The sequence below is a fragment of the Sarcophilus harrisii genome, chromosome 4, assembly GCF_902635505.1.
Source record: "Sarcophilus harrisii chromosome 4, mSarHar1.11, whole genome shotgun sequence".
NCBI classification, from domain to species: domain Eukaryota; kingdom Metazoa; phylum Chordata; class Mammalia; order Dasyuromorphia; family Dasyuridae; genus Sarcophilus; species Sarcophilus harrisii.
Window position 1 is genome coordinate 323,216,765 of NC_045429.1, and position 27,977 is coordinate 323,244,741.

At 45.2% G+C, this 27,977-nt stretch overlaps 4 protein-coding genes across 6 annotated transcripts in view; 2 read left to right on the forward strand and 2 right to left on the reverse strand.

Moving 5' to 3' along the window:
* The first annotated feature begins 367 nt into the window (after positions 1-367).
* SMARCD2 (SWI/SNF related, matrix associated, actin dependent regulator of chromatin, subfamily d, member 2) lies at positions 368-10,641 on the forward strand. 2 transcript variants are annotated; one of them, XM_031965888.1, is made up of 13 exons: positions 368-789; positions 6,318-6,502; positions 6,715-6,757; positions 7,021-7,143; positions 7,433-7,600; positions 7,797-7,892; positions 8,049-8,150; positions 8,246-8,407; positions 8,669-8,766; positions 8,933-9,068; positions 9,206-9,328; positions 9,461-9,562; positions 9,683-10,641. In XM_031965888.1, the coding sequence occupies exons 1-13, from the start codon at positions 574-576 to the stop codon at positions 9,734-9,736; spliced, it is 1,608 nt and encodes a 535-aa protein (XP_031821748.1). In that variant the 5' UTR covers positions 368-573; the 3' UTR covers positions 9,737-10,641. The 2 variants fall into 2 exon arrangements, with proteins under 2 accessions (XP_031821748.1, XP_031821749.1); XM_031965889.1 differs by lacking the exon at positions 368-789 and adding an exon at positions 2,407-2,565.
* An 82-nt stretch (positions 10,642-10,723) lies between these two features.
* On the reverse strand, positions 10,724-15,093 carry PSMC5 (proteasome 26S subunit, ATPase 5). Of its 2 annotated transcripts, none has more exons than XM_012548488.3 (12): positions 14,758-15,093; positions 14,251-14,322; positions 13,449-13,518; positions 12,738-12,835; positions 12,454-12,510; positions 12,124-12,354; positions 11,809-11,935; positions 11,495-11,685; positions 11,308-11,406; positions 11,103-11,213; positions 10,927-11,013; positions 10,724-10,824 (listed from the first exon to the last, which is right to left on the reverse strand). In XM_012548488.3, exons 1-12 carry the CDS (start codon positions 14,779-14,781, stop codon positions 10,771-10,773), a joined length of 1,221 nt encoding a protein of 406 aa, XP_012403942.1. In that variant the 5' UTR covers positions 14,782-15,093; the 3' UTR covers positions 10,724-10,770. The 2 variants fall into 2 exon arrangements, with proteins under 2 accessions (XP_012403942.1, XP_003768500.1); XM_003768452.4 differs by having other exon boundaries at positions 14,251-14,325; positions 14,758-15,068.
* Positions 15,094-15,280: 187 nt separating this feature from the next.
* FTSJ3 (FtsJ RNA 2'-O-methyltransferase 3) lies at positions 15,281-22,309 on the forward strand. Its single transcript, XM_003768493.4, has 20 exons — positions 15,281-15,484; positions 15,570-15,675; positions 15,940-15,986; positions 16,079-16,158; positions 16,564-16,663; positions 16,740-16,934; positions 17,045-17,160; positions 17,277-17,381; positions 17,477-17,577; positions 17,849-17,929; positions 18,030-18,167; positions 18,507-18,642; positions 19,546-19,730; positions 20,329-20,446; positions 20,599-20,870; positions 21,016-21,104; positions 21,195-21,294; positions 21,387-21,570; positions 21,652-21,746; positions 21,907-22,309. The coding sequence occupies exons 1-20, from the start codon at positions 15,418-15,420 to the stop codon at positions 22,100-22,102; spliced, it is 2,511 nt and encodes an 836-aa protein (XP_003768541.2). The 5' UTR covers positions 15,281-15,417; the 3' UTR covers positions 22,103-22,309.
* Positions 22,310-22,489: 180 nt separating this feature from the next.
* DDX42 (DEAD-box helicase 42) overlaps positions 22,490-27,977 on the reverse strand; it is a 38,817-nt gene continuing 33,329 nt past the window's right edge. The window contains exons 15-18 of the mRNA XM_031965887.1: positions 27,616-27,842; positions 26,645-26,755; positions 24,975-25,076; positions 22,490-24,159 (exon numbers count right to left, since the gene is read on the reverse strand). Of these exons, the coding sequence (XP_031821747.1) occupies positions 23,443-24,159; positions 24,975-25,076; positions 26,645-26,755; positions 27,616-27,842 (1,157 nt within the window). The 3' untranslated portion in view covers positions 22,490-23,442. The remainder of the gene's footprint in view (positions 24,160-24,974; positions 25,077-26,644; positions 26,756-27,615; positions 27,843-27,977) is intronic.

Genomic DNA, 27,977 nt, shown 5'->3' on the forward strand with positions numbered 1-27,977 from the left:
AGGCGGGAGCTGAGCTGGAAAGCGGAAGAGGCCGCTGGCGGGCTGGGGGTTGGGAGGGAAAGAGGCGGGGTTCTGGCGAAGGGAAGGAGGGGAGCCGGCAGTTAGAGGCGGTTCTCGCGAGGGGCGGGATTTGAGGACGGTGGCCCTGGATTGGGTGAGGCAGTAGGTATAGGCGGGGTCTAGGCCGGGGTTGGGCGGAGTCGGTGGTTTGTTGCTGTCAGCGGGAAGTAGGTACCCTGCCGCCGCTCCTTCACCTCCCCCACTCCCAAAGGGAGGGCTGAACTTCCAGCGGGCGGGCGGGCGCCGTACTGAACCCGGATCTGCACTTCTCCGCCTCTCTCCCGCCCCCAATTCAGGAGCGGAGCTAGGACCGATCCGATCCTGACCAACTCAGTACAAGAGTTTAGAACCCGGATCAGGAAACCTCGGGTCCCAGACAGGGAAATCCCGGAGCCTGGATCAGTAAAGAACGGAACTCGGATCCGGAAGCCCCGGAGCCCGGATCGCGGAAGGGATTCCTTGGGCGCGTAGCCCGGAACCTGGATCGCGGCTGAAGCCAGACGGGACGGAACGATGTCTGGCCGCGGCGCGGGGGGGTTCCCGCTGCCCCCGCTAAGCCCCGGCGGGGGGGCGGTAGCGGCGGCCTTGGGGGCCCCTCCGCCCCCCGCCGGGCCCGGGATGTTGTCCGGAGCGGCATTAAGGGGCCCGGGGCCTGCTGGAGGCGCGGGAGGACCCGGGGCCGCAGCCTTTCGCCCCATCGGGCCCGCGGGACCGGCGGCGCAGTACCAGGTACGGGGTCGGGGGTCAGGGGGCCGGGGTGGGGTCGGCGGGGGCTCGAGGACGGGAGCCTGGGCGAACACCGGCCCGCAGAGAAAGTGGAGCTCACGGTGCCAAGTTCAAGGGTCATCCTCTAGCCAAGGGTCAAGGCCAATTACAGTTGGGGGGGGGCGGACCTAGAATACAGAACACCCGGTTCGGGGCTCCCCAGGCCGGTGCCTTCCTGGCAGTCACATAGGTGCGTGTGCTTTGGAAGGGAGCTCGGAGGTCGTCCAGGCCCACATCCTTCCACCCCTCCCATTTTACAGATAAGGAAACTGAGGCCAAAGAGGCCATGCCACTGGGCCCAGGGCACGGGGATAGTAAGTGTCGAACTTGATTCCAAGCCTTGAGATTCCAGGCCAGCACTTTGTGAAGGGCAGGTGGGAATGGGAGGAAGGTGCACACGGGCAAGAGCGGGGTGCTAAGGCCAGACCGAGGGTGGATTGAGGAGCACGTGAGGATTGATGCCACCTTGGCTGGTGAAAGAAGGGTGGAAATGGAGAGGCAACGGGGTGTGGGTGCAGGTGAAGGAAATCAAGTGTGAGGGGCTTGAGGAGGGCGCCCGAGGAGTTGGGAGATTGGGGTCGGCAGGAAGGGTGTGAGGCCTTCCATCGGAAAAAAGGGCTGCGGGGGTAGATAAACAAAGTGGAGGAGGCTTAGTTACTTCGGAGTAGGGTGCCCATGATGGCAGTCCCCTCGCAGGAGTGGGCCTTCTTAGAAAGCTTTCATTTCAAGCATTTTCTGTTTTCTAGAGTCCATGAGCTGGTAGTGTTTTCTCTTGTCTTGGCCTGTTTCAGTTTTACGTAATTCTCAACTGCTTTTTTAGAGGGAGAGATGGCTACCCGCTGATGGGAAGCTTAGAATTAAATTGGTTGGACCCTTCTTCGTGCAACAGGACCAGAGCCTCCAGAGGAGGTGCAGTAGATTTCCTCCATCAAATAGATCATGAGTATTTGAGTTAAGCCAGGTAACCTGGAGAGGCACATATCAGCCCAACTCTAGCCCAGGCATAGGCAGACCTTTTCCACATTTTGCTGTCATTTTATCTGGGAGCTAATTGGAGCAAGAGGATTCAGAGGGATTTAGAAAAGGTGGGAGTTCTGAAGGATAGCTGTTAGGTGTATAACTCTTTCTGTCTCAGACCAGTGTTCCCAATGTCTTAGGAGAGCTATTCCTACAGCTAACAAGATGGGGACTCCTGGAGGTCAAAGATTTGTTACCCCTGTCTCTAGAAGGCAACACCAAATAGGATTTGCTCTAGGGTCTAGTTAGCTGGGCTCTCACACCCATGTAGCCCAGGACCCCAATCTTAGTTGTTTTAGATCATTTATGAGTTACATCCGCTGCTACCCTCATTCACTACACACCTATTTCATTTCTGTTCAGTTTTGGGTGTGCTGAAAGCTAAACTACCTTCCCTAAGCTTTGAATTTTCTTTGGTGAGGTTTCCCTCTGTTCCTCTTCTCATCTCCAGGCAGAGGGCCTTAGGAGGAAAGCAGATTTCAGAGGGTAGGAAAGTATCTGTGTATTCTGCCAGGGCTTTCAGGTGATGACCATTAATAGCATTTTCCCTCTTTTTTTACCTTTCCCAGTTGATTGGATATGACAAACCATATTGACCCTTAAGGAAACAGTTCCATCTATCCTACTTCCGGCCTTGTTGAGGAGGACTTTTAGAGCCAAGATGATTCCAGAGAGATCCAAAAACAAACCATTTGCTTGGCCCAGTCAACTTTGATGTGAATTGTCAGTATTCTGGGCAGCATCAACTCTAATACTGATTCAGGGCTAAACAAAAAACCTTCCTGGATTTTGAGATGACTGAATAAGATTGAATTATATTCCTTCTCAATGTTCTTTATCTTCTCTCCCTTCCCACTGTTTCTTAGGAGTCATAAGGTTTATGCCAAAATGGAATTCATGGGAATAGTCTGAAACATGACTGGTCCAGAATCAGCTAGACTATTTAATTCATGAGACTTTAGGGAATCAGTGCTCCCTTGCTCAAGTAAGGAAGGGCAGATCTGGATCTAGGGGAATTTGGTGGTGAGGGGTGGAGAGGTTCTTCTGGGCTTTTGCCAACTGACTGAGCCAAGGAGCTAGTATGCCTCCTTATGCTCTGTCCCAGACTAACTATCAGGGTATCTGGTGGGTAGAGAATTGTGTGATATAGGATAAGCTGTGGGAACAAGGGACTCTGAGATGCTGTAGGGGAAATGGAAGGAGGTAGAGGGGGTCTGCTGAAAAAAGAGGAACAACTTGGCAAGTTTTGGTATTTGGACAGCTCAAGGGAGTGCCCCAAAGACAGTGACAAGGATGTTTAGTAGTAGTTTTTTTCCACTTGCAGCTGAGACCTTTTTGGTCAGACATGCAGAATTACCAAAGAGCATTTTGGCTTTTACAAAGTTGCTGTATGGCGCACCATTGCAGGTATACACTACCACTGACCAGGAAATCTTGTCTCAGTCTTATGCTCTGATTCCTCTAAATAAGGGCTGTGAACCTGTTCTTTATTCTGGCTCATATTCCGTTCAAGGAAGATGATATAACACCGATAACAAAATAATCAGGAGATGGGTGGGGGCTAAATAGAGTGGGAAGGGTCCTTAGTACAGATGGTTCAGGAGAAACTAAACTGGTTCCCCATTTTCCTGATTAGGGAACTGAATCTGGGAGCTTTGGGTTTAGAATTGTTTCTTGGAAAATGGAATAGGTTTTCTTAAACTAAGATATAATCCAAGAAGACTGTGGAAGCAGATTGAGACAAGCTGAGACATGATACTGTAGAGTGGTCTCTTTTCCATGAGAACTTGTGAGCTCCCATCTGCCATATGGGAAGAGGCCTGAGCCTGTGGAGGAGCCTGAGGCAAGGAAGTCTGGAGCAGATGTTTGGGGCTAGAACTTATACCTAATCCTACCTTTTACCTTTTCATCTAGGAATTTCCTTTGTTACATGAGCACCTACCAAGAACAGGGGTAAAGGGTGCTTCAAGGACTCTAAAAAATTTAGGGGAGGGAATGTACAGAATTCTTTTGTACTCTCCCTCCCATTAATGCCAAGCATTGGATTAGCAGAGTTGAAATACATGGGACTTAGGGGATTGAGTTGAGGTCACTATGGTCTGACCAGGTAATTTGGAAACAGTTGGTCAACAATAATTTATTTATTAAGTGGCTATGTCCCAGGTACTATACTAGATGCTGGGATAACAAGGACTAGAATGAATAAGGCCCTGTCTTTAAAGAATTTATATTCTACAGAGAGAAACACTATGTATGCATATATACAAAACAAATTAAAAAGGTCATTTTATTGGGGTGGGTGAGGTAGGCATCAGGGGAATTGCACTGAGCTGATCACTGAGGGAGGCTAAGTCAGAGGTGAACAGGAAGTGTGTAGAGCAGGGAAATGAGGTAGCAAGAAGGCCTGATGAGCCAAACTGTAGAATGCAGGAAGGAGACTCCTGTATGATATTGCTGCAAAACGGGGATGAAGGACTTTAGATGCCAAACAGAATGGTTTGTATTTGATAGTGGAAGTAATGAGGAGCCCCTTGGACTTTTATCAGGCAGTGGAGACATGCAGAACCATGTTTTAGGATTATAACTTGGGCAACTTCGTGAAACATGGATTGGATGGAGGAGATTTGAGATGGGGAAACCAGTTAGGAGATTATTTTAGTCTAGTCTAGGGACACCTAGGGTCTGAACTAAAGTTGTGGCCATATGAATGGAAAGAAGGCCTTGAACATGAGCAATGTGGAGGGAGAAACAGCAAGATTTGGAAGATGATTGGCTGGATGGGATGGAGTGTAAGAGTTGGGGATGATTTTGAGGTTGTAAAGCCCTTTGGAAAGATGGTAGTGTCCTTGACTGAAATAGGGAAGTTTAGAAGAAAGGTAGATTTATGATAAAATGTTGAATTTCAAATGTCTATAAATTGGAAAAATTCAGTAGGCATTTCCTGTTTCTGGACGCGACCACAGGAGAAAAAGTGAGGTGGTATGCAGAACTAGGAATTATCTGCATAGAGATAAGAATTGAACCCTTGAGATGTGAATGAGGTAACCAGGGCTGGAGGGGAGAGGGCAAGAAAATATAAGAAAGGAAAGGACCCAGAGAAGAATCTTAAGGTTACCCCCTCAGTAACAGAACAGGATTTATTTACTGCAAAGGAGACTGAGGAGCAATCAGATAGGTAGGAGACCAGCTAAGAGAAAGCATGTCATGAACACTGTGCAAAGAGTGTTTAGGAGTCAATGTTAGTGTCAGATGCTTCTATGTCAAAAAGGATGTGAATTAAGAATCCATGGGATTTAGTAATTAAGAGATCGTTGGTAACTTTGGGAGAAAGCAATTTTAGTTAAATGGATAAGATTGGAAGCCTTATTGCCAAGAAATGAGAGAATGAATAAGAGAAGAGTAAGTGGAGGCAATAAATGTAGTTTTTTCTTAGAAATTTGGTTGTGAAAGGGGAAAAAGGAATATGTGGCTGAGGGGATTGCAAGGTCGTGAGTTTTTTTAGGAATGCAGAGACCTGGCCATGTTTCTAAGTAAACAATATGTTGGAGGAAATGGGAAAAGATAGTCAAAGATAGAAGCAGAAACATCTGCTCTGTCACAGGTAATCTAAGTGCCTAAACTTTGGGGGAAAGACCCAGTTTGGATTAGGTGTTGAAAGTCCAGTGCCTCTGCTCTTTCCCCCTGGTTCCTAATGGATGATATATGGGAACCCTTCTTTTCCCTCTTAGTCCTTTCATAGTCACAGCCCCTATTGTTAAGAATTTTACATCTGCTTGGTGGTATTAGTGGCTCAGGTAGATTATTTTTTCTGAAAACTGGCACTGGCCGGGAGTAGGGGTTGGATTGAGAGGGGTTGGAGGAGGGGCACTGGAGGGAGGAGGGGCTGTTTGTGGCTTTGATCCACATCTGTCTCTGAACTACTCTCCTAACTATAGCCATGTTATTAAGATTAGCCTGGCTTCTAACAGAATGGGTGGTGGTTTGTAGACTAGAATGGCCTTGACAGAATGCTTTCCCTAGCTTGCACCATTAAGTCTTTGTGGTACCAGATGAAGAGCCCTGGACAAGGTTGCCTTGAGTCTTCTGGAAAGGTAGCCTAGGGAAAGATAGCACAGCATGCTGGGAACTAGAACATGAAAGAGGTTGGGTTCCTCCCACCAGTTCCCTCTCTGGAGGAGAGATTTTCCCCTTGTTCTTTGTGCTTAAGGCTGCTCCTGTCCTATTCGCTGGCACAGCTGCCTGGGCGGTTGATGGGGGTGGGGCAGGTGTGGCTTATATTTTTTTCATTCAAACGCCTGTTCCCCTTTGTCTTCCACTGAGTCATCTCACTGTGTGAAACTAGTCAAAACCCTATGTAGCCCAGGGTGGGAAAGGCGCTCTTAGTAACCAAGATCACCAGAATGGAGGGGATGGGTGGAAGGCCCTGTCGAGCATACCCACTAACCTATGCCCCGACTGTTCCACTTTCCCTACAGCGCCCTGGTATGTCTCCAGGAAGCAGGATGCCTATGGGTGGCCTACAGGTGGGACCTCCGGCTGGCACTCCCTTTGGCACAGCTTCTCCACTTCGGCCTGGGATGCCCTCTGCTATGATGGACCCATTCCGGAAACGTCTGCTTGTGCCACAGCCTCAGCCTCCAATGCCCACCCAACGCCGAGGGTAAGTGCTTTCTGTTTTCCTTGCTCTCCCTACCACTAACTTTTTTTTGACAGAAAGGTTTCATCCTAGCCTGAGAGCAGTGAATGAGGCTTGTTTCTGACAGTCATCTCCCAGGAGATAAGAAAGTAGAACTTGGGGTAAAAAGGTGATGGGGAGAGATGGTTCCTGTACTCACAAAGCCATAGGGTGAACATTTGATCTCTCTTTCCCAGGCTGAAGAGAAGAAAGATGGCAGATAAGGTTCTACCTCAGCGAGTAAGTATTATTAGCTTTGGAAACCTTGTGAGTAACTGACAGGGAAAGGGAATTCCCTTAAATTGGACATGGCACAGTGAGAAAATGAAACTTGGAGTTGCAGAGCCTGAGTCTTATGACCATACTTCATCTGTGAAGTGAAGGGGTTGGATTAGACCTCTGGTACCTGATCTTAGATCCCTAAAAGCATATATATTCAGCTGATATGGGTTGGGGAGGTTGGATGATAAATGCTTAGCCTTCTCCTTTTTCCCAATCACAAGATCCGGGAGCTAGTCCCAGAGTCTCAGGCATACATGGACCTCTTGGCCTTTGAGCGTAAACTAGACCAAACAATTGCTCGTAAACGAATGGAGATCCAGGAGGCCATCAAGAAACCATTGACGGTATGTACATTCCCTATTCCATTTTTTTCCAGATTCTCTTACTTTACTATAGTATCAGTGGCCTATTAGAGCAAATACCAGGGTGGGATTGCAGCAGGATTGTTGGATGTTTTTTCTCCTCCTCTCACTCAACTAAGGAGATAGGGTTGTTCTTTTTATAAAGTTTTTTGGATTCCACCTAGAATTGGGATCTAGACTTTTGAAATGGGTGGCAGTTTTTAAATATGACCTAACCTTCACCCAAGAGATGCTTTGTCTTTTTTTTTTTTTTTTTTTTTTTTTAATGTAGCAAAAACGAAAGCTTCGAATCTACATTTCTAACACCTTTAGCCCCAGCAAGGCAGAAGGTGAAGGGGCAGGAGCTTCGGGGGCCACAGTGGGAGCCCCAGGGTCAGTTCCAGCAGGGGACAAAGTAGCCTCCTGGGAACTTCGAGTGGAAGGGAAGCTACTGGATGATGTGAGTCAAAAATGAAAAGGGGTTTGTGGGGAGAGGACAGAAGGGAGATAAGCTATTGTTAATCATTGGGAACTCCACTACTACTATCCCACTATTTCCCAAAGTCTTGCTGTCAGGATTGGAATAGGCCTACCCTTGCTTTTGTCAGGAAGAGCCGAGTCAAGTAGCTAATTAACTCCTCCCTCCCATCTCTTAGCCCAGCAAACAGAAGAGGAAGTTTTCTTCATTTTTTAAGAGTCTGGTCATAGAGCTAGACAAGGAGCTTTATGGACCTGATAACCATCTGGTGGAGGTAAGACAAGCCTAAGCCAAGGGAATAATACCATGAACTTTGGGCCATAGCCTTGGGAACCATGTTTTGATATATTTAGGAGACATAGAACTTTCCCACATGTGGGGAAAGCATATGTATTGTTCCATACAATGGGCCTTTCCTTCTTTCCCTCAGTGGCACCGTTTGCCTACAACCCAAGAGACAGATGGCTTCCAAGTGAAACGCCCTGGGGACCTTAATGTTAAGTGTACTCTCCTGCTTATGTTGGATCATCAGGTGATTTCCCAGAGCTACTATTTGACAAATATAGAGGTACCTGTGAGGCAGCTGGGCAAGGGCTTCTCTGACTTTCCATCCTGGTCTTTCCACAGCCACCCCAGTACAAGCTGGACCCTCGGTTGGCTCGGCTGCTTGGTGTGCACACCCAGACCCGGGCTGCCATCATGCAGGCACTGTGGCTGTACATTAAGCACAACCAGTTGCAAGATGGGCACGAGCATGAATATATCAACTGTAACCGCTACTTTCGCCAGGTCAATACTCCCATTACCTTTTTTCTGTGCCCTCCCTCATATTCTCTGCTTACCCCTTCTGTGCCACCTTTCCTTTTTGAAATAGCTTTTGCTTCACATTATTTCTGAGATTGCTGATCCTGTGAGCCCTGGAATGCCCTGTGTACCTTCCCAGACTTTAACCCACTTATTGCCTACTTCTCCCCCCCCCCCCCCCCCCCCCCCCCCCCCCCCCCCCCCCCCCAAGCCTGGCCCTATCTTACCCCAATTGCTCCTCTCTAGATCTTTAGCTGTGGGCGTCTTCGTTTCTCTGAGATACCCATGAAACTGGCTGGGCTACTACAACATCCAGACCCCATTGTCATCAATCATGTTATCAGGTAAACAAGAGTTAGGGGCCTTAGAAGGAGCTCCCTTATTTTGGTGTTTTAGGAAAATGATAGAACCTTCTTACATTTGCTGTATGAAAACTAAATGGGTCCTAGGGTTGGGTGGATCTGTGGAATAGATTTCATCCCCATCCTTTCCTTTTCTGGTTTGGTCTAGTGTGGACCCCAATGACCAGAAGAAGACGGCTTGTTATGATATTGATGTTGAGGTAGATGATCCACTCAAGGCACAGATGAGCAACTTTCTAGCTTCCACCACCAACCAACAGGAGATTGCATCCCTGGATGTTAAGGTAGACTTTTGCTCTCTAGGGGTAAACTATAATAGATCTTCCTGTTCCTATGCCCTAGATCCTTGGGATGGGCTTGAATTCAGGGCTTTGAGCAGAATGCCAGGGAGAATGGGTTTGCTTGACACAACTCTCCTCAGATCCATGAAACTATTGAGTCCATCAACCAGCTGAAGACTCAGAGGGATTTCATGCTCAGTTTCAGCACTGACCCACAGGACTTCATTCAGGAATGGCTGCGTTCTCAGCGCCGAGATCTCAAGGTATGAGAGGATGGATTAAGGAGGGAAGTAATACAGTATACTGACTTCCAAGTTAATATCAACCCATCCTTTCTCCATGCTCATTTGATGGACTTAAGAGATTTTTTCTTGTTTTTTGCTCTCTTCTGATAGATCATCACAGATGTGATAGGTAACCCAGAGGAAGAAAGGCGAGCTGCCTTCTACCATCAGCCCTGGGCTCAGGAAGCTGTAGGGAGGCACATTTTTGCCAAGGTAAGATCTAGTCAGTTTCCTGATCTCAACAGGCCTTGAAGAAAATGGCCAGCCTTCCTTTTCTTTCCTCTTATGAATTTGCAACCTCACCTTTTCTCCCTCTTATTTCCCAATTCTCAGGTGCAGCAGCGCAGGCAGGAACTGGAACAGGTGCTAGGAATCCGCCTGACCTAGCAGCTCAGGGAGCCTTCTTTATTCCTGCAACCACTCCCTTCTCAGACTGGAATGGTGCCTCCCTCTGTGCCCCAGCTGGAGTTAGAGGGAGGTGGGATAGGATGGGGTGGAGAAGTCTCCACCACCCTGTCTCCCCAGCTTTAAGTTGCATAAATGTAGTCATAGGATTCATAGTCGCTTGGGCCCCACAGCCTTATTATTCACTTTTGCATTGGCTTTAATTGGGTTCAGCAGATGCCTCCTCTGTCCTTATTAAGGGCAGGCCTGAGCAGGACCTCTAGGGGCTGTGGCAGCCCTAGGGGGTTTGGGCTTTGATATTGTAATTGCAAAATTTCAGAACCAAATACCCCTGGGTTTTTATGTTTACAGGTGATGACCTCGTGGAGGTCAGAGCTGGCTCCAGGGAGCCAGCCAGGAGGGCACATCCCAGGCTCTCCCTGGCCTTTCTAAACCAAAGTTCTTTGCCATTCCCATAGCCCAGTGTCACTGCTGGTCTCTTCCTTTCCTTCAGGTATTTGCACTATTTGGGGAACAGGTTTTTAAAGTGGGAAACACCTTTTTATACAGGGAATCGGTTGGGGGTTTTCCTAGGAGCTCTACCTGGTGCCTCCCCTTCATTTTCTTAATCTATGCAAGCGGCTCAAGAGCTCCAGCCGCCATCATCTCCTTGGGTGTCTGTCAGGCAATGGTCCCAGCTTTGCCTCTTCATTAGGGGTAGAGAGGGTGGGAAGTGAAGATTTAACTCCTTTGGCCTCATAAAGTCCAAGGAGAAAGGGGAAGGGAAATATGGATGTTTGCATGGTGGAGGGCAAGGGTGTTGCTGTCCCATAGGGATTAGAGGAAGAGGAGTGGACAGGGCAGCAAGTACCATTTTTGGCTAGTTTGGAAATAAATACATTTTGTTTATTGGTGCCTTCTGAGTCTGATTACTGAACAACATCTCCAGATTGCAACGAAGGGTAGCAAAAACTAGAATCGTAACAGAACTTAACTGTCCCAGAGAGCTTTATTTGGGAGATGTAAAGCTGACCATTTCATTTCCATAGTTTCTTGATGGACATGTTCTTCTCGCTATCTTTTTGCATGACCTAAAGGAAGAAGTGATAAGATAAAGTTACAGCCCAGAACTAGGACAAACCAGCTTGGAGTGTATTACGGCTTCCCACCTCCCAAAATCATAGCCTCTTTACCTTGGCTACTGCCATCTCAAAGTCTTCCTGGGTGACATGGACACGCCGTTCTCGAAGGGCATACATTCCAGCTTCAGTACACACACCCTACATACAGAATGTCAGATGAAGAAAAGACAGGACTCTCAGGTCACAACTCCTAAAACATTCTTCCTTTCATAAACACTCTAGGTTACCTTCACTTCAGCTCCTGATGCCCCAGGCATGAGCTCTGCAATTTTCCGTAGGTTGATGCCGCGGGTCAGATTCATTTTCCGAGAGTGAATCTTCAAAATATCCAATCGTGCCTGTAGTGGTAGAGAGGAGAGGGAAGACTTGAGCACTACACTCTTCCCCCTCTTAGGCAGCTACATTTTCCCCTGGGTGCTCTCTACCACCAACCTCCTCATTAGGGGGTGGAAACTCAATCTTCCTGTCAATTCTACCAGGGCGAAGTAGAGCAGAATCCAGGATGTCAATTCTGTTAGTGGCCATGATAACCTGTAAGAAGGAAAATAATTCATTGGCTACCTTTATTCTCTCTTTTTATAGCTAGGTTCTACCCCCCTCAAACCAGAATCCTTCCTACCTTGATGTTCTTAGTGGCTTCAAAGCCATCCAGTTGGTTAAGCAATTCTAGCATTGTTCGCTGCACTTCACTGTCCCCCCCAGAGCCACCTTCTAGCCGTGAGGAACCAATGGAGTCAATCTCATCCATAAAAATGATGGAGGGGGCATGTTCTCGGGCCATGACAAACAACTCCCGTACCATTCGTGCTCCTGAAAAACATAAAACTTGCATCAAAAGCTGCAGGCCAAAGTGAAGGAAGAATTCTGGTTGGTCTCTCATCTCATCTAAACTGAGGTTACACCCATGATTTTATCTTCCCCTAACGTGCTCACCTTCACCAATGAATTTCTGTACCAATTCTGAGCCTGAGACACGAATAAAGGTGCAGTCAGTGTGATGAGCCACAGCCCGAGCCAAAAGAGTTTTGCCTGTACCTGGAGGTCCATACAGCAATACACCCTAAAATAGGGAAGAAGAAACTCAATCCTCTTATAGTAAAGTTCACCAGAATTTTCCCATAACCCAACTGGTAAATTTTGGGCACAATTGCCTCTAACCCAACAATTGTTGTGACTTAATATTGGTAACTGGTGGAGGGTATGGATCAGAATCCCCAATATGATTCCCAAAGGAAATCCTGCCCTTACCTTGGGCTGTGCAATGCCTAGTGCCTCAAAGAGCTCAGGATGCTTAACAGGCAGTTCAATCACTTCTTTGATCTCCTTAATCTGCTTGTCTAGGCCACCAATCATCTCATAGGTTGAATCAGGCACTTTTTCCACCATCATTAAAGATACCAATGGATCTACTTTGTTGGGCAGAATTTTGTGCAGGGTGTAGCTGTCATTTCGAAGGGCCACACGGCAATTGGGGGTTACCTGGTTGTGGTGGATAGTTTTAAAATACATCACTAGGGCATAGCACACATAGGCCCCAGCGTCTTACTCTCCCTCAATTCCTGGAGTTGCTACACTTACATCATTGATGTCGATGTTCTTATCTACATCCACCACAAACTTCCCCTCAGGATGTACCTAGAAAGGGAGGCTTGTTAGCATTCCAAGTGGTACCAGCCTCCATCCCAGATACCAAGTCATACAAAGAAAAACCACAAAATGTTAAATATAGGCATATGTACATATAATCAATTAACCAGTAAGATGGGGACACTGTGTCTCTTTACCCCGCCCCTCACCTCCCCTTGCCTTCCAGGGTGTATCTAAGGGAAAGGACAAAGACTTATTTTAGTCACTCTCTGTACCTTAACCAAAACTTTCTTTTTATCCATAGCCCGGACCACTTCCCCCACATATGACCCCTGCTCCTGCAACAGTTGCAGCTCCTCCCGAAGCAGGCGCACTGTATAGGAAACAAAAGTAGTTGTTGGTGTACTTTTTGGTACTTTGCTAAGGCTTTCCTAAATAGCTCAGCAAATTACCTGATTCCCATTCCATCCTGGTGGTTCAATTAATTCAAGCACTGTTGTGAAGCATAAGATATTTTGTTGTTCTTAAGAAGCTTCCAACATATATGGAACAGAAAGATGCTAATCGTATGCTTTTCTTCACTAGTTTCGATCATGTCTAACTCGTTTACCCCATTTGGGTTCTCTCTCATATATATATATATATACACACATATATACATATACATACATACATATATATTTGGGGGGAGGGGAGGAGAACGACACACAAATAAACTGGAATTTGCCCTTCTCTGGCTCATTTCATAGCTGAGGAAATTGAGGCAAACAAGGTTAAGTGAATTATTCAGTAGTGTCTGAGGTCACATTTGAACTCAGGAAGATAAGTCTTCCTGACTCCAGCCTGGCACTCTATCCACTGCACCATACAGCTGTTCAACCATATGCTATTTTGTGTTAATATCTGAAATGCAGCAAGAGTACCACCCAGAAAATCAAAACAGAACCCAGAATCTATGAATCCCAATCAATATGCAGGACTCCTACCTTTTGCATTTAGCTCATTTCTTTGGGCTTGCAGACGTCGGAGATTTTGACTCTTGTCATTCACAATCAGCTATAGTGGTGTAGAAGATAACCAGTATAATCTACAGACAAATAACTAAAAAAAAAAAGCATCCCAGCCAAACCTCTAAACATGGAAGAACAAGGCCCAATATACCTGACCTCAGATTCAAGCAAAACTGATCACATCTACCTTTTTATGGTCCTTAAAAGTACTGCTGTGATTCAGTCTAGTCCAAAGATGAGAATTCTGCCCTGACAAAGGGCATTTTGGGGGGATTCTGGGGAACTTTTAAAAACCCAGGTCAGTTATTCACTAAAACAATGAAGTCTCCAATAAGGACTACATGAACCCAACCTTTCCTCTACTAGCTGGATACCCTATTTTCCCTATAAAAGCATCAAAGTCTTCACTGAAGTTTAGAAATAAACCCTTCAATACATCTTCATTCTATCCAGTTTCTATTTTTAAAATTAGAATACTGAGTTTTCTGTGTTCCTCAAGTTCAGGCTCCAAGCAATAGGAGTCTTACAAACGCCTCCCACACGGAAGGCTCTCAAGCTTTCTTACCTCACTTTTTTTTTTAAACCCAAATCCCTCCACATCTGACAAGCCCAACTTCCCATGCCTTCTCTCTTCCTTCTGAACCCAGCAAGGACACCCTCCTTTCAAAAGATCCTTGGAAATTAATTTCTCTTCCTCGTCCGACCAATTTGACTCACCCCCCACCCCCCACCCCCCTTTCCCGGAATAACTCGTCTCGCTCCCCATCCCTGGCCTCACCTGCAGTTCCTCGATTTTGGACAGGTAATACTGCCGTAGCCCACTCCCGGCTTTGCCCTCCTCCAACTCCATCTGCTGAAGAAATGTTATCAAACAACATTTTGCGGGGGACGCCTACGGCACAGAGCCCTGTGAGGCATGCACTGTCCCGGGCAGGAAGGGGGTCAGCTCGCTCCCTGCCCGCCGGGAGTTTACAATCAATCTGGGCGGGAAAGCAACACGCAACACGCAACACACACACACACACACACACGCATGTCAACGTGCGTGGGAGGAACGAGGGCGCCCCCGCCCCACACGAGCAGAGGCCTCATACCCAGCCCCGTCAGGCCGGGGCGGCGCTGACAAAGCACGTCGGCCTTTGGAGTAGCACCGGCCCCTGCTTGGGTTCGGTCCCCGCCTCCGTCAGGTCCAAATCTTGGTTTGATTTGTTCCCTGCCCAGATTTGTGTTCCACACCCCATCCATGCCCACACTCCCTCCCCAAGACCCGCCGTAGCCTCCTTACCTGCTCCGGTCCGTCCAGCGCCATCTTCCCTTCCCAGAGCCGGATGCCGGCATCCAAGAGTTCCGGACGCAAGCGCAAAAGGGCGGGAGCAACCGCGAAATGCAAAATAAAGCTTCCGGGTCAAGGAACGCAATCCCCTTCACGCAAGACAGGTGGCGGCCATGTTGGGAAGGTCGAAAATTCACGTTTGCTCCTTTCCAAGGGTGAAAGGACGAGGCGACCTAAAAAACGCTCCTCCGAAACACTCCCTTGACAGCTGGTTTCCACTGCTCCATCATCCACTCCCTGGGTCTTAGCTTTATTTTTATAAGAATCCCGGCCGCAGATCTTGGAGACGTCACTTCCTGTCTCTGACTTCTAGAGCAGTAAGGGGATCGGATTAAATGATCCCGCCCTATGGGTAAATTCGCCTATCAACAACAACACTCCAAACCGCTGCAAGAATTTTTATCAACAAACTCAAGATGGCGGAAGGAGCGGAGCAATACGTCAGAGCGACGGCGACGGCAGAGGGCGGAAGTACGTCACCAGCCAACACGTGCCCCTCAAAGTTTAGGTTTTTGGATACTTCGGCAAGCCGCTTGTCTATAGAAGTGGCCGTGAGCGCTAGGAGATAGTCTTCTCCCCGATCCGGCCGAGGGGACGCTGCAGGCCAGCGCCATGGGAAAGAAGGGGAAAGTCGGGAAGAGCCGGCGGGACAAGTTCTATCACCTAGCGAAGGAGACCGGTGAGTTTGGAAGAATCCTCTGGCCTTGTGGGTGTCTGTCATCTCCGCCTCCGACCTCGCTCACTCGGCACCTTTCCTTGCACAGGCTTTCGTTCCCGCTCAGCCTTCAAACTGATCCAGCTGAACCGCCGCTTCCAGTTTCTGCAAAAAGCCCGGGCCTTGCTGGATCTGTGCGCGGCGCCCGGGGGCTGGTAGGTGACTGCTCCCGCCCCCCCCCCCCGGAAGCCGTCCTTTCCGTGACTCTGATCACTCTCCTGAGGTCGGGCTAGGCATCTCCCAGGGGGTCGGTGGTTCTCCCGGCGGTTCTGTCCCCACTCCCACCGTCTCCTTCCCCAGCCCCTCCCCTCCCCCCATCACCCACTTTCCCCCAGAGGTGACAAACCTAAATACTTAGCATACAAGGGAAGAAGAAAAGACTTTGGAGAATGATGCGATTGCTCTCTTTAATTCTGCAGGCTGCAGGTGGCTTCCAAGTTTATGCCGGTGTCCAGCCTTATCGTGGGTGAGTGTTAAAGGTATTGCCCCTGGCCGCTTGGGGTGGCGGGTTCAGGGTTCTGTCTTCCCTGTGGTAGCTGGGATCTCTGTTTTTTCTAGGGGTGGACCTGGTTCCGATCAAGCCCATTCCCAATGTGGTTACGCTGCAAGAGGATATCACAACTGACCGATGCCGCCAGGTAAGCCCTGCCCCTCTCTCCTTCCCACGTGCTTGTGTTCTGGTGGTGAAATCGTTTCGGGTAGGGGTTGGGATGGAGGGAGATGACAGTAGTGGCTGGTAGGAGAGCTGTGTGTTGTGTGATTGAATCTGTCATCGTGGATTTCTTCAGTTGTGAGAAGTGCAAATGCCTGAGATGGAGAAGATTGAGACCCTGTTTTACCCATAACATAATGTCCGTTGTGGTTGTATAATTTATATGAGACTAGGTATGTTTATCCTCAATTTTTGCAAGTCACCATTCTCATGTCCCTCCTGTGTTAGTTACTTTATTCAAGCAAAAGCATTTATTAAGCCCTTGAAACTGGCTAAACAGTAGGGAAGATTCAGAATTTAAAAAGAGGTGACATTCTATTTCTTTTTCCAGGCTCTCAAGAAGGAGCTGAAGACTTGGAAGGTTGATGTTGTGCTCAATGATGGGGCCCCTAACGTAGGGGCTAGCTGGGTCCATGATGCCTACTCACAAGGTGCATAAGGAGAATTGGGGCTGGGATTGTTCATAGCTGCTGAGCATTCTAGCTGACAAGTTTTGATTCCCCTCAGCCCACTTGACTTTGATGGCACTCCGTCTGGCTTGTGATTTCCTGGCACGTGGTGGCTGCTTCATTACAAAGGTTTTTCGCTCCCGTGACTACCAGGCTCTTCTCTGGATTTTCCAGCAGCTATTTCGCCACGTCCAGGCCACTAAGCCCCAAGCTTCCCGCCAAGAATCTGCAGAGATTTTTGTGGTTTGCCAAGGTGATTTTTCTTAGGTGTCTATATGTACTACTCTTCTTTTAAGCTCTTTTGTCCTCCCTCTCAAAACCTATTCTCATTTTTTTTTTTCTTTCTGTACACTTCTCTTTCAGGTTTCTTGGCTCCTGATAAGATTGACAGTAAATTTTTTGATCCTAAATTTGCCTTTAAAGAGGTTGAAGTTCAGGCCAAGACTGTGAGTGAATTGGTAACCAAGAAGAAACCCAAGGTATGTATGTGGAAGAAAAGTGGACATACCCCAAGTGAGAGAGAGAGAAGGAATGTGGATCATTAAGAACACCTCAAAGGGGATTTCTCTGTTCTGTTTCTTTCCTGTCCCCTTAGGCTGAGGGCTATGCTGATGGTGATCTCACCCTCTATCATCGGGTCTCCATCACTGATTTTCTCCGTGCTGCAAACCCTGTTGATTTTCTCTCCAAAGCTAGTGAGGTGAGTGTTCAAGGTTAAAGAACCATGTGGAAGAGTTGTCTAACCCATTTAGGAAGTTTAGTTTTCTCTGATGATTCTCCTTCCTTGCTGAGCAGATCATACTGGATGATAAGGAATTGGAGCTGCATCCAGCCACTAATGAGGATGTGAAGGTGTACTGCCAGGACATCAAAGTGCTGGGGCGAAAGGAGCTCAGGTACTAGGACAGACATATCACATTAAGAGACTGGGAAGGATTATGGGGGCAAGCCTGAGTGTATGAGGAGTAGGGCCCAGTGAGCATTCAGCAGATGGTACCTGATACCTTTTTCATAATAGGTAACATTTGCCCCACAAATTGGAGTTAGGGACAGAACATGGATTTTCATTTGTTTTTTGTCATCTTGGTACCTGAATGTAAGTCTTATGCCTTCAATAAGGCATTTTATGATAGAGTAGGGTGATAAGTAATGGGACTTTTGGAACAGGTCCCTGCTGAATTGGAGGACAAAGCTTCGTCGATTTGTGGCCAAGAAGCTAAAAGATCAAGCAAAGGCACTGGACATCAGGTAAGCTGAAGATTGAGGTAGATCATAACATTTGAGTAAGATTGGGAGAGGGCTAGTGCAATCAAATGTGCTTTCGTTCATATCTTACTGTCTATTCCAGCCTTAGCTCTGGAGAAGAGGAAGAGGAGGAAGAACAAGAAGAAGGAAAAAAGACAACTCTTGCTGCCAAGGATGAGGAGGAAGACTTGGACAGGGCTCTTGCAGAAATGAAGGCACAGGAAGTAGCAGAGCTGAAAAGGTGAGAGAAGACTGTGACAGAGCTAGGGTCTACAAGTAAGGAAGAGCACAAAGTGTGGGAGTGATTGATGGGGACATATTATCAAACTTTTTTTTTTCTTTTTAAGCTTTTCTGCACATTTGTAAAAAAAAAAAAAAAAAAATTCTGGAGGCTTTGAGCCATCACTGTAAGATACAGGTTGAGTTCTCAAGTGCATTTCAGCAGTTTCATGAGTTATTTCATGTTTATAACATTTTTCCCCTTTTGGGTCAACAGACATTGGGAGTGATTGTGAGGTTTGGAAAAATCCTTGAGGGGATTGGCTGATAAGGCTCAGGGACTCCCACGTTTCCTATTCAGGAAGAAAAAAAAGTTACTTCAGGAACAGAGGAAGCAACGGGAGCGTGTGGAATTGAAGATGGATCTGCCAGGAGTGTCCATTGCTGATGATGGTGAAACTGGGATGTTCTCCCTACGGACAATCCGTGGCCACCAGGTAGGCTGGAAAGGAAAGGTGGAGGGGTTTTATGACTATACATGGAGCATCATGTACTACAGATTCCCTTAGCACCATTTTCCTATATTAACTTTGGAACTTGCCATTATAGTTGACTGAATGATGCTTCTTAAATCTGGAGAGATGAGGAATAAGAGGAAGATGTAAAGCTTATACCATGTTAGGGCAGAGAACAGAGATTTGTTTGTGAAATTTGCTAACATTAGGGTCTTAACTTGAAAAGCCTGTAATGGAGTGGCCTCAGGGATCTGTCTGCCTTTGTCTCCATGTTGCTCAGTTTTTTTTATCAGTGACTTGGATAAAGGTATGCTTCTGAGATCTGCAGTGACACCGAACTGGGAGAATGATCCATGTGTTAAATCTAATACCACACTTCCTTTTAAAATTCTAGCTCCTGTACTTAGCATCATAAACTCTGCTGTAATAAGATAGGATCAGCTTACAAGATAGATTACTGTAAGTCAACAGTAAGACAGGGCAGACAAAAATATCAAATTTCATTGAGTATCCTTTATTGTGCCTGCAGAACCAAGGAGGCATAATAAATCTTCCTAATGCATGCTGAACTCTGCAGAACATATCTGGAGTATGTTTGTATGTTTATTTCACCTTGAGTGCCATCTTAGGAAGAATGTTGTAGGGTAGGGTACTTAGGATGGTGAGGTGACTTGGAGATCAGGCCATGTGAAGACAATTAAATAAACGAGAAGTCCCTTAAGTGTAAGTTCCAGAAGGAAGATTTCTGCAATTTAAGGTGGAAACCATATCTGTAGCAATGTTTTCCAAAAGTGGGATTATTGACATAAATTTGACAACATAGTATCTTGAAAACACAAAAGCATTATTTTGAGAAGCATTGGTCTGTTTTACATTAAACCACAGCTACTACAGGAAGTGGCCCAAGGAAATATGGGAGCTGCAGACAAATTCCTATTGGAAGAACCAGAGAGTGATATCTATTTATCTGATGAAGAGAATGAGGATGCTGATGATGAATCTCTGGCCAGTGACCTAGACCCTGAAGAGCTAGAAGGTGTTAAGGGTTATGGAGCTCCATCTCGAAAACGGTGAGTTCAGTTCAAGGATATACCCCTTTGGTATTGCTTTCAGTTCTAAATTCCATGATCCTCAGAGAGGCCTGAAGAGACTTACATGAACTGTTACTAAGTGAAGTGAAGTGGGAACATTGTGCACAGCAACAAGATGATTATGTAATGATCAACTGTGATGGACTTGGCTCTTTTCAACAATGAGGTGATTCAGACCAATTCCAATAGACTTGTCATAGTTGGAGCCATATGCATCCAGAAAGAGGACCATGGGGACTAAATGTGGACCAAAACATTAGTGTTTTCACTTTTTTTGTTGTTTGCTTACTTTTTTTTTGTCATTTCTTCCCCTTCCCTCCATGACCTGAATTTTTCTTGTGCAGCATAAATGTAGAAATATTTAAAAGAATTGCACCTTTAATCTGTATCGGACTACTTGCTGTCTAAGGGAAAGGGGCAGTGGGGAGGGAAAAAAATTTGGAACACAAGGTTTTGCAAGAGTAAATAATGAAAACTATCTTTACATGTAAATATTATTTTAATCTTAAAAAAAAGTGCCATAACCCTATTACATGGAAGACTCAAGTTTCCTTGTGATCTGTTTCTGGACCCATAGTGTGAAATTTGCAGAGGAGCAAAGTCAAGAAGAGGAGGAACAAGATAACCCTCTTTTGGTGCCACTGGAGGAAAAAGCTGTCCTTCAGGAAGAACAAACCAATCTGTGGTTTTCCAAAGTAAGTGTATGATTAGGTATAGGAATTGAAACAATGAGAAGGGGATCTAAAGTATGGTTTTAGGATTAGCCATAGTGGTATGAGGCAGAACAGGGAGAAGTCTGCTTGTTTCCTTCCCCCTTCCCTAATTCTGAAGCCCTGTTTCGTTGCAGGGTGGTTTTGCAGGGATTGAAGATGATGAAGATCAGGCTCTGGAGATAAGCCAGGCTCAGCTGTTATATGAGAGTCGCTGTAAAGAAAAGCAAAAAGACCAACAGAAGCCTACAATTTCAAGGAAGGAGAAAATGCCTTTCCAATCTCAGACCCAGTTCATCAATACAGAGGGAAAGCTAGCTGCAGAGGCAAAGGCGGCTGCCACTTCTGCTAAAGAGGAGGAAGATGACAGCAGTTCAGACAGTGATAGCAGCAGCAGTGAAGATGAGAGGTGAGAGAGTCTCTGGTGATAAGAGATGTGGTAGAAACTAGGGAAGAATTGATTTCCCTGTTATCCCCGTTCCTTTCTCAGTTTCTTTGTTCTGAAGGGAAGAGGTTTTAAGCTGGGCCCATGCTTTCTTTTCTTTTTTAAACAGAAAATTAAGTAAAAATCCTCAAGGAAAGAAACGGGGCCGTTCACTGGAGCCTGATGATGGGTTTGTGGTAGTGCCCATTGAGGACCCAGGTAAGAGGCTGGGGTTCTGCTTAGAAAGATAGTTACGTGCATTCTAGGGTGCTCTTTTGGGTACTGGATTCTAAAAATCTCTTCCCTTAGTCAAACGACAGATATTGGACCCAGAAGGTCTAGCTCTAGGTGCCATGATTGCCTCTTCCCGGAAGGCAAGGAGGGATCTTGTGGATGACTCCTTCAGCAGGTATGAAAAGTAGGAATTATGGAGGATGGATTCTAGGTGAATGGACAGCAGGTTTTAAAAGCATTGAATAAATGAGTTTTCTTTTTCATCAGATATACATATAATGAAGAGGAAGGGGACCTCCCTGAGTGGTTTGTACAGGAGGAGAAGCAGCATCGAATTCGGCCACTGCCTCTGGATAAGAAGACAGTGGAAGAATACCGAAAACGCTGGCGTGAAATCAATGCTCGGCCTATCAAAAAAGTGGCTGAGGCCAAAGCCCGAAAGAAACGTAGAGTGAGTAACAATGTTTTCTAAGATAACTATGCAGCTTGCCTCCAAAGGCAATTATGTTGTAATCAAGATTTCTTTCCACAGATGTTAAAGAAAATGGAGCAGACTAAGCGAAAGGCAGAGGCTGTGGTGAATACAGTAGATATCTCTGAGCGGGAGAAGATGGCCCAGTTGCGCAGGTAAAATGGAACAAAAAAAGTAGAGCATCTTGGGTTCTTAAAAATCTATCTTTTTTTTTTGTTGTTGAAGTGGGTTTTATCTATTACTCTTTCCATATTTTAATATTATGACAAACATAATGTTGGCAGTAGGTTTTCAATTTGTTTCTTTCCTTTGCAGCCTCTACAAGAAGGCAGGGTTTGGTAAGGAGAAACGCCAGGTTACCTATGTTGTGGCTAAAAAAGGTGTGGGCCGAAAGGTCCGACGACCAGCTGGAGTCAAAGGACACTTTAAAGTGGTGGACACAAGGATGAAGAAGGACCTGAGGGCACAGCAACGTAAAGAACAGCGGCACAAAGGCCGGAGGAAGAAGTGAAAGACTCCCAAGCATGGAGATCTATGAGCCCTTTCCTCTCTTTAGGACCAGGCAGATCTTTCAAACATGCCTCTTTTTTGGTACAAAAATTGTTCAAAGCTCTTTGTGGGTTTTAAGTAATGGTCATTGTTGGACCAATTTGTGCTGTTCTGTCCCCTCATGAAAAGGACCTGTGGAAATAAAAGGTCGAGCAAAAAATTTAAGGGAAACATTCAGAAGTCTATTCTCTCGACATCTGTCAAGGACTTTTCTACAATTCAGGCTATTTATACCACCTTAAGTATGGTCCTAAGACCACAAAGCTGGCAAAGGACGTTACCCATCTTATAGTTAAAAAAACCACATTATAATAACTAAATCTGAGATAATGACACAAACCAGGCATACTCCCAGTAATAAAACATTTACTAGAGCAAGCAAGAAGGAATGCACATCTGAAAGAAACCTTCACAAGTGTCACAAAATCTGGTAGTTTTGGATACTTTTATAAACAAGATGAAAACAAATTGCAGCAAAAAGATTATTGTGGCAAAAGTAAAAAAAAAAAAAAAAAAAAAAAAGTAATATACAATTAATCAGATTTTAAAAACTGCTCAGGTTTATTTTTAATTAAGAAACATCTTAAGCCTAGGGAACAATTTCCAGAATACTTCCTAATCACAGTAGCTCTGGGCACAGCTTCCCACTCTCCCATGTATTTGAGGAGCCAAAGTACTGCTTCCCAAATGTTGCAGCACACCTGCAATCATGTCAAACTTACAAGATTGTGCTTGCTGCCATTTGTGGAATTCAAAACTCACAGTGCAGAGAGCCTGCCCACCTCATACTAACCCTTACCTGGCCACCAGAAAAGAGGGGGAAAAAAGTCTGTTTGGGGGTGGGGGGAGTGGAGGAACCCACAAAAAAACAAAACTACAGAGTATAGACCTGTACTCCACAGTTAGCTTTCAGGACAACCTGAACTGGCCCCTCAACACCTAAATAGGATTTCAGGAGCAGACTATGGTCGCCTATTGCTCTCAAGTCTCTCAAAACATACCAGAAGCTCCATTCTAGCCAGAGTTCTAGCTCTCCCTGTGGCTAGAGCCTGGCTGAAACATGAGGGTTCAACACACAATGAGGACCAAAGCAGCTTCAAAGGAAGCTTAAGAAAAAATGATTCTAAAGAAGGGGTCTTATTTCTAGGTCCTGGCTATTGATGTCCCTTAGGAGCCAAGGATCTTTGCATCTCAGATTTATGGGCCCCAACTTATCCCCAGGACACAGCCATTTATGAAGAAGAAATCCTTTAAAAAAAATACACTCCACCCATTCCATTTCATGCTTTTGCACACAGCCTCTTAACTGTCCCATCGACTCTTCTTGCGTTTGGGTGGCTCAGGCACAGCAAAGCCATCTGCTGTCTTGTCTGTCTTCAAGTCTGTCTTGCTGTCCATCCTGTTGTCCATCCTGCTATCCGTCCTGTTGTCTGTCCTGCCATCTGTCTTGCTTTCACGACCACAAGCCTCTTTCCTGCTTTCTCCATTCCGACCATCACTCCCAACCCGGCTTTCCCCATGTCGACCACCACTCCCATGTCTGTTCTCTCCATGCCGATGACCATCTCCATGCCGGCCACTGCTTTCTGGATGGCGGTATCCGTCACCATGACGACCATCTCCATGACGTGGACCATCACCATGGCGATTACCACTATCTCCATGACTATGGCGACTACTACCTCGATTCTCTTGGTATCGCTCTCTATTCCCATTACCACTGCCACCACCAATTCCTTCCCGGCTGTTGCTCCCAGATGCTGTGTTGTTGAGACCCTGGGCTCCAGTAGGTGAATACCCTCCTGGAACACTGCTTAGGTTCCCAGCACTGGCAAAGCCTGGGATGCTCTTGGCAGCTGTGGCAATGGGGCTGTCAGAATTGGCATGGCCCTGCTGGGCTGAATTACTTGGGACAGAATTCAAGCTCCCTGCACTGGTCCACCCACTTGCCCCAGCAGCAGAGCTCCCAGCCTTCTGGTTGCTTAAACTGGCAGCAACAAAATGGCTCTTGTACTGCGACTATAAGAGAAAGAAAGAGTTCATGTTTCAGTGAAACAAAATTCTAAGAGAAAATTATTAAAGGGGGATAGACAGTATAACAATTCTACATGTGCAGGAGGGTTCTATCATTCCTAATATTTTACTCTGCTTTTCCTCCCATGAGTTCCTATAACCTCTCATAAAATAGTAGGCTCATCTTCATTTTCTAATTAAGTCCCATTTTAAATGGAAATTATTGAGGAAATAATTCTTAATGTGTGCAAATTCATTTTACAGGTGATAACAGTCTGAACGAAATCTGTCATATATCAAAGTGTATCTTAATCAATATGCTCGATTAAAAGTCAGTAAATCCAGAAAATAACCTAGAACAGAGTTGTCTGGAGCAAGGGCTCCTAACATAATTATATTGAATGAAATTCAAAGATACCTATTTCCTTTGTGATCTTATATATTTTTAGGTTTTTAAAAATATTTTCTGAGAAAGGGTCCATAGGTTTCATCAGATTGCTAAATGGGTTCTATGACAAAAAAAGTTAAGAACCCCTAGCCCAGAAGCATGTTCATTTGGGTATATGAATGCCCAGCTAATTTAGGGAAAGATGGATTCAAAACCATGTCACTGAAACATTTAGTGGAGTTGTTAAGATTAAAAATTTTAAAGGCTCTAATGGGAGCACAATTTTGATAATGCCATCCCATGCATCTATCACCTTATTTGTGCCATCATTAAATCTAACTATGAAGTATAACTGGTTAGGATTAATCTTCTCATCTTCTACTACCCATGCTTAGGGAGTTTTTCTCCCGAGGGCCCAAGCTGAATATCAGACCTGGAAAGCTGCTTTCATTGCAGTCAGGCGGTCTCCCATGGCCCCTGTGGAAGGTTTGTAGGCCTCATAGTTACTCATCACATTGCTGTTGTTTCCACGGTCCTAGGTAGTAAAGACACTCATGATGTAAGAGCTGCTGAAAAACCTCATTCCCAATGGGCATAAACATTGGGACTGCTAAGTAATACTTTGGGGAAGTTTATTTCTATCTGTAGAGCAGAGAGACAACAAAAAGACAGCATCTATCTCCTAGGATTAAATGGGGAACTACTTCTAGAAGGTCTAATTGGGATAGATAACTACACATATAGGCAGCTTTTATGCTGGCTAATGAACATAAGCAACAATGAGCAATAAAGCTGGGTCAGTAGGAGGTTATTATTTCCTAGGTTTCAGGCTAAGTAACAAAACAGTTTCCACTCATTCTCTGCTAAATCCAGGTACTAGAAAATGCAAAATACAGATTTAGTTACATGATGAGGATAGAATTGGCAGATATTGTTCCCCACATCCCATGACTTAAGAAATAACAGAAGCTAAGCTGTTTTTTAGTAACAAGTTGCAAAACAACTTCCTAACCAGCTCCCTAGGAAGCATACTACTTTCTTCCTTCAATTCAGAGGCATCATAAGCTAAACTTTCATTCTATTTTGACAATGAGTTTTGTTTTTGTTTTTTCTTTATACTCCCTTTTTTGCAATCTCATTCACTCTCAAAAGCATATATTCCTTTAGATAGAAGACTCCACAAATTACCCCCAGATGTGACCTTTTTTCTAGATTCTAGATCCACAGCCCTAACCCCCTATATATATCAGCTGTCACTACTTACACAAATCTTTCCTCCTTAGCTATCAAACTTGCTAATCCATTGGTGAAACAGCTTTTACACACAGCTCTTCTCTCAAATCCCATGGCCATCACTTTAGTACAGTATTTAGTGCTCTATTTCCACCCACCTAGATTCCTAAAAGAACCTACCTGAATAGGTCTTCATACTTCAAACTACTATCATACTCAAAGTCTTTATGCATAAATCTGACAATATCACACTCTCTTTAAGTTTGAGTGGCTCCCTATGTCTCCTGGACAAAGTTCAACTTCTGTTTAGCATTCAAAGCTCTCCACAGGCTAAACTCACAATTTTTTTTCAGATTTAGTTTCCATTTAATAAGCTGAACATAATAGCACTACCTCACAGGATGGTAGTATCTGTAAAGCACCACATAAATCTTATCAAGTATCATATAAAACGCTATTCAATTCTCCCCTCCCCCCCCCCAAAAAAGAAAAGGCTCAGAGGTGGGGTACTTTTACCTCATGTGACTTGCCTAAGTACCGGGCACAGCAGTAAGTGGCAGGGAATTGAACCGAATTCTAATGTTAAATTCATATCTCTTTTCAACGCATTTACTACTTCCCCAGTGCTACCTGCTGAGACTCTTTCTTGTTAACTATTCCCTGAAATGTATAGAATTTTATTTTGCTCTTAGCTTCCTGTCCCCACTAGACTAAAAGTTCTATGAGGTCAAGGGATATGATTTATCTAAATGTTTAATGATCCCTACTATCAAAGCACTTTGCAAAAAGTAGGCACTTAATGAACCAGAAATAATCTTAATTTCATCTAACATTGGCTCAAGTCAAGAAGCTCTTGCCATTAGGACTTACTGTGTTCTCAGAACCTAGACCAGGTCGTTCTCTGTAGCCAAGGCCTCCACCACCAATATTCAGTTTTTTCCCTTTCCCTCCTTTAAATCGAGATTTACGAAACCAGGCATTCTGCATAAAACAAAACTCAGAAAGTTATGGTTGGAAGATAGCTGAAGCATATTCTCTGTGTGATGCAGGAAAAGGTAAAGAAGAAAAATTGTGGTTAAGCTTTTTGCTCTATCAAAGATACTATGAATCTTTCCCATAATTCTAAAACCTGTTTCAGATCAAATTATTCTAAGATCAGTGGAATCTTAATGGGCTAGGGTCTCTTTATAGCGTCTTTTATGGTGGTCTTACATTCGCTTTGGGGAAAAAAGACGGAGAAAAAAAGGACCACAGGAACCTAGGAAATACCTGCTAGCACACCCTTCCCAAGGCATGTGGATTTATTCTGTATTTGCCTTAAACAAAATATCCATTCAATTAAGTGGCCATTGTGCCCATTCTATCCTCTACCTTTCCCCACTTTTCTCCTGGAAATAACAGTGGAAAAACAGTTCTCTAAAGAGAACCTGTGGGTTCCAAAGGAGCTGCTTAGGGACAATTTAGAAGAGTTGATCTCAAAAGGAGAGTCCCTAGACAAGAAGGATTTTCCAACAACTGAGTATTAAAAAGTGGTATAGGTAAGTGTAATAATTAAATAGGATTCCTGCTTTCAGAACAAAAGAGGTTTTTTTAAATAGTAAATGGAGAGAGTTTGATTAGATAATAGGTAAGGTTCATGTAAGGCATTCTAATTTTACGTCTTTATGAGGTATTGTCCTCAAAAGTCAATTTCTTTCTCATTAGGTTTACTATTCAGCTAATGCATTTGAACCATGCCTAATGGAAACATTCCATCACTGAACTTTGCTCTATTAAACTCCTGAAGAAAGGAATCTAAGATTAAAATCAAAGAATAGCTCTGAGGGAGGCCTAGTTCTCACCTGCATTGCGAGGTCCAGAAGTTCCTTGGTAACATGTTGATTAGCTCCTTCCATGTTCCTGACAAGGTCGCCAGCAAAATTGCTGTCCTTGGGAGTCAAGAGAGTATAAGCCACACCCTTCTCGCCTGCTCTGCCTGTCCTGCCAATTCTGTGTGTATGGGTATCAATATCTCGAGCCACATCATAGTTGATGACAGTCTTAATTGAAGGAATGTCCAAACCACGGGCTGAAATACACAACCCCCAGGTGCCCTAGGTTTAATTTGGGGTCAGAAACCAGAAATTTAGCTACAATGATTTAATTTCCCAAAAAAATCTTCTTGCCAACTCCTACATAATTTGGAGGCGATGTGCAAGTTATT

Bases quoted from the DNA above. Each gene is read 5' to 3' on its own strand.
- SMARCD2 (XM_031965888.1), top strand. From the start codon at position 574: ATGTCTGGCCGCGGCGCGGGGGGGTTCCCGCTGCCCCCGCTAAGCCCC. The intron at 8,408-8,668 runs GTCAATACTCCC...GCTCCTCTCTAG, and splicing joins GTAACCGCTACTTTCGCCAG to ATCTTTAGCTGTGGGCGTCT. The intron at 9,563-9,682 runs GTAAGATCTAGT...CCCAATTCTCAG, and splicing joins GGAGGCACATTTTTGCCAAG to GTGCAGCAGCGCAGGCAGGA.
- PSMC5 (XM_003768452.4), bottom strand. From the start codon at position 14,781: ATGGCGCTGGACGGACCGGAGCAG. The intron at 11,936-12,123 runs GTAAGGGCAGGA...TCCCTATTTTAG, and splicing joins TAGGCATTGCACAGCCCAAG to GGTGTATTGCTGTATGGACC. The intron at 11,214-11,307 runs GTTGGTGGTAGA...CTACCACTACAG, and splicing joins TTCCACCCCCTAATGAGGAG to GCACGATTGGATATTTTGAA.
- FTSJ3 (XM_003768493.4), top strand. From the start codon at position 15,418: ATGGGAAAGAAGGGGAAAGTCGGGAAGAGCCGGCGGGACAAGTTCTAT. The intron at 18,643-19,545 runs GTAGGCTGGAAA...ATTAAACCACAG, and splicing joins GGACAATCCGTGGCCACCAG to CTACTACAGGAAGTGGCCCA. The intron at 20,447-20,598 runs GTAAGTGTATGA...GTTTCGTTGCAG, and splicing joins CCAATCTGTGGTTTTCCAAA to GGTGGTTTTGCAGGGATTGA.